The sequence below is a fragment of the Macrobrachium nipponense genome, chromosome 22 (assembly GCF_015104395.2).
Source record: "Macrobrachium nipponense isolate FS-2020 chromosome 22, ASM1510439v2, whole genome shotgun sequence".
Taxonomy (NCBI): Eukaryota; Metazoa; Arthropoda; class Malacostraca; order Decapoda; family Palaemonidae; genus Macrobrachium; species Macrobrachium nipponense.
In genome coordinates, this window is record NC_087213.1 from 63,213,415 (window position 1) to 63,218,068 (window position 4,654).

Here is a 4,654-nt window from a genome sequence, read left to right on the forward strand (position 1 = left end):
AGAATCGATTTCAATTCATTTGGTAGCAAGAATCACTTTCATTTGATATAGGAGCAAGGTTCACTTTCATTTGATTTAGACACAAGATTCCTATTCTTAGTATGATACTGATTGTATAACTAGGCGCTTCCGTCCTGGGTGTGATTTTAATTGATGGAGTTAAAGACTGAATTTATTTCACTTTCCCATATAGCACCTGATTGGAAACTACGTACTTAGGAACCTACACCATTTCAAGAGGATAAAGATAAACATACATGTAATCTCGGATTTTATTGTTCGTCATAAAATAAATCTATACTAACGGCTTCCTTCAGACATCAGTAAAATTATGGTAGATAAAGAGCCACAAAGAATAAATAAAAAAAGAAATTTGCTTATATGAGTAGTACTGACAAGTGGTTTAGAAAGATAGGAAACTTTTAGAGCAAAAACTTCTTTTCTCAGCAAGAGCAGCATGTAATCAGATATGGTGAATTTTAAAAGACAGCTGCATGATAAAGAAACTAAAGAAGTCGATGCTGTCATAAAAAGATAGAGAATTTCTCGAAAAGAAGAGATCTGGAATATAAAGACGGGAAGTTTGAAAAGATGAAGTTTATATTTAGAAGGCAAAAATGACCATGCAAAGATAAGTCATTTTTCAATAAGGCAGTTAAAGTCATAGAATTATGGTGAAGTTCTTTGGGGTGAGAACAGACTTGCAAGATGGGGAACCATTTGTAGAAGTATGAAAAAGTTTCCAAAAATGATGAAACGTAGTAGAACAGAGAGGGCCAGCAAAATAGATAACTTTGATTGAGGGCAAGCATTAATTTACAAATATAGGACATTTTTTTAAAAGGTGAGAAGTAGCACAAAATAATTGAAACATTTTAAAGGCAAGAACAAATGCAGGAAGAGTGGAAACCTCTTGAGAAGGTGAAAGGGGCACTAAAGTAAGAACAAGCATACAGAGGAACAACCTTCTTGAAGAATTACTTCATGTAAAGGGAAGAACGCGATTACAAAGACTGGTAACTTTCGGAAGACAAAAGAGCAAGATTAGAGCGGCCTTGTGAAGATGAGGAGACTTTCAAAGAGCGAACATCGTGAAATAAACAGAAACAGTTATACAGAGAGCGATCGAAATTCATGGAAAAAGTAAGAAGAATTTCCAAGAAAAGAGTAAGTTATCAATCATATCAGACAACGCACAGAAACAGGACATCTACACATGAAAATGCTTAGTCCTGTTTTAAGGAAATATTTACGATTAAGTAGTTAAGAACACTTAGCCAGAAGCAAGGACTGGTTGGAAATTTATTTACAGAAGAAATAAGATATGAGGTTTAAAAGGGAACTAAAATTCTTAATATTGAATTTCAGAAGAATAGTATAATATTAGTTAAGACGAGAATTTCTAAGATGAGATTTGGGTGCCTCATTTTTTTTAACCCAGCTTGAGGGAGGACACAGGCGTCGTAGGTGAAAGTTCAATGGAAAAAAAGGACGGCTTTATAATGTCATGCATAACATCCTGAGAAAAGAAGCTTTGTACAAAAGATTAAGGAGACAGGAATGATGGTAAAGAAACACTCAAAGAGAACAGGAAAATGAAGAGTAAAATAAGTTTCTTTAAACTGAGATAGAAATAAAGAGGTTTTCAAATGTGAAAAGAAATCGCCTTAGAAATGTGTAATGTTGAAGTTGAAAGGTGGATAAAATAATATTTTAAAGTAAAAGGAGAGAAATTTTCGAGAATCGTAAGGAATCGTAAGACGTAGATAAAACATTTCTCAAGGCAAATTTGAAATAGCAAAGAAATCGTCAACTAGAAACCACACTGAGAGCGTATAAGATTGTACTTTCAAGGTAAAATCGGTAAAGTCAAAATGTACTTAGATCGGGACTCCATAGGAATCAGAGGGGACGGAGTAAGCTTCTGAAGGAGCAGTAGGTGGTGCTCCATAACTCTCGGACGGGGCTCCTGCACCGTTGCCGAAAACATTGCCGTTTCCGTTGCCGTTACCGAAGACATTGCTGTACCCATTGCCATTACCATTGCTGAAGATGTTGCCATTTCCATTGCCATTACTGTAGCCATTTCTTCCGTTGCCATTGCCGTTCTTTCTGGCATTACCATTTTTTCTGCCATTGCCATTGCTTGATCCATTACGTCTGTTTCCATTTCCATTTGAACTATAGCCGTTGCTGCCATTGCCGTTTGTTCTTCCATTTCCATTGCCATTTGAACCATAACCGCTGGCACCATTACCATTTCTGCCATTGCCGTTCGTTCTTCCATTTCCATTGCCATTTGAACCATATCCGCTGGCACCGTTACCATTTCTGCCATTTCCATTGCCATTTGATCCGTAGCCATTTGCCCCATTACCATTTCTTCCATTTCCGTTGCCATTAGGTCCATAGCCGTAACCGGCATTAGGATCAACCCCGATGAGTTCGTTGACGGAGTAGAAGGATTCGGCGTCAGCGCAGTCGAAGTTGAACCACCAGTCGCAGACGAGGTACTGTTGGTTGAAGATGGTGCCGTTGGGGCAGAGGAAGGAGTCCTGCTGCCGGCGTCCATTGGGCCTGTCCTGGCAGATGTGGAAGACCTGGCAGCCAGCCTCACGATCGGTGTCGGCGTAATAGCCAGGGACAGCCTGGTCGTCGCAAGAGAAGCCAGTTTCAGGGACGGAGGCCAAGACTGGATAGTCTTCGCCAGGGACGCCGCCACCTGGAATGTTTTCGGACAAAGCTGCTATCTCGGCATCGACACCATACCCGCCATTTGGAGCCCCGTATGATCTGCTTGGAGGAGCACCATACCCATTGCTGGGGCCACCATTAGAGCCCCCAAAGCCATTTGAGAAGCCGCCGTTAGGAGCCCCGTAAGAACTGGAAGGGAAGTTTTGCGAAGAAGCCACTCCCAGTAGAGCTGGAAAGGGAGTTTTGAGTTATTGGATAGTTGTTTGTGGTATCTTGCTAACTGCTTATTTTATTACTTTAATTGTATTCAAATTGTCTTCCAGTGGCACATACAAGGCACCTAAAAGTGTACTTTAGATTATAGAATTTTAAAAGTTGTAGACCTCTATAGATTTATAAATGATTAAAGCGATATTCATCCAAAATTGTGTTTTTAGTCATGCATAACTGTTTGGATTTGAGGAATTATGATGAAGCTTGTAATCCATTCTGTCACTATTAATTTTCATGTAATTATCTTTCAAATTGTTGCATTAATGCTGCTGCTATTGAGACGAATTCTTTTCCTTGTTCGTTCACAATTTCTTCTAACAAAGGTCTCAAATTTATATCAGATTTATATTAAATGTTAGCTGAGGAAATGGTGTTGAAGAGAATTTAGAATATTGAAGTTTTGTCAATGAGTATCCAGATTTTAGTCTGTCTGGTACCCTGACTTTTATCTTATTGCTGTTAATCTACAGTGTTTCTGTAGTATATATATATATATATATATATATATATATATATATATCTATATATATATATATATATATATATATGTGTGTGTGTGTGTGTGTGTGTGTGTGTGTATGTATGTATAACTGAATCACGAAAGTTTGGAACGTAATAAATGCATAAAGGTATAAGCCAAGAAGGAAAGATAAACAATGGAATTACTGCAAGATCTTTCGACTCAACGTCCTTTACTTAGCAGACAAACTGACTTACATGAGAAACTGAAAGTACAGGAAAGGTTGTATAAGGGACAGATAGTACAGGAGATTAGTACCTAGAATCCAACACACCTTTGTATATGTATGTTTAATATGTTCTGTGAATAAGTTTTTTTGTTTACCAAAGATCTGAATGTGGTCAGCTGCCACCCTGTATAATCCTTTAATTGTCTTGTCCCTGTGACTGAGCAGTTGGACTTAATCTTTTTGTTCCTAAATTGTACCGATGTTTTTGCTTGTTTGGAAAGGTTGCTCATTCTCCAGGTGTGTTGGATTCTGGGTACTAATCTCTTTATAATCCCTATCTGGCACTTATACGACCTTTCCTGTACTCTCAGTTTCTCATGTAAGTCAGTTTGTCTGCTAAGTAAAGGACGTTGAGTCGAAAGATCTTGCAGTAACTCCGTTGTTTATCTTTCCTTCGTGGCTTATACCTTTATATATATATATATTATATATATATATATATATATATATATATATATATAATATATATATCAGAGAGAGAGCTATTGAAATCTGTATAATGTCCTTTTGCTAGCTTGGAAGATAAATTTCTACATGGATGTATAAAAACGAACTTGATAAACAAAACTGTATTTTCCAAATTTACGCAGTGCTCTCTTTATGGCTTTCGTCCAGCTGCAGTGGACTGTGCTACTTCAGAACCACAAAATCTTCACAAAACTATAGAGAGAGATTTTTTACATAATGGAAGTATGTATGTATGTATGTTTGTATGTATGTATATTCTCCTATAAGTGATATTTACACGTTTGTCGAGTCAAGTTTAATGCAGTTCTTAAAATGATCGAATGTTGAAATCTTAATTTTTAGCCAAACTATAATGACGCTGATATGGATATAATCCAACTTACCCAGCAGCAAAATGGCCTTCATACTGAGAACCAAGAATGAAGATGACAGTCGTAAAGCGAAGAAGAGATTTCAGCGCGACTTCGAAT

The 4,654-nt window shown here is 37.3% G+C and overlaps 1 protein-coding gene across 1 annotated transcript in view; it reads right to left on the reverse strand.

Moving 5' to 3' along the window:
- Nucleotides 1-258: 258 nt before the first annotated feature.
- The window catches only part of LOC135198743 (uncharacterized), a 4,462-nt gene continuing 66 nt past the window's right edge, over nt 259-4,654 (reverse strand). The window contains exons 1-2 of the mRNA XM_064226598.1: nt 4,568-4,654; nt 259-2,923 (exon numbers count right to left, since the gene is read on the reverse strand). The exon at nt 4,568-4,654 is cut by the window's right edge and continues 66 nt beyond it. Of these exons, the coding sequence (XP_064082668.1) occupies nt 1,881-2,923; nt 4,568-4,589 (1,065 nt within the window). The 5' untranslated portion in view covers nt 4,590-4,654 and the 3' untranslated portion in view covers nt 259-1,880. The remainder of the gene's footprint in view (nt 2,924-4,567) is intronic.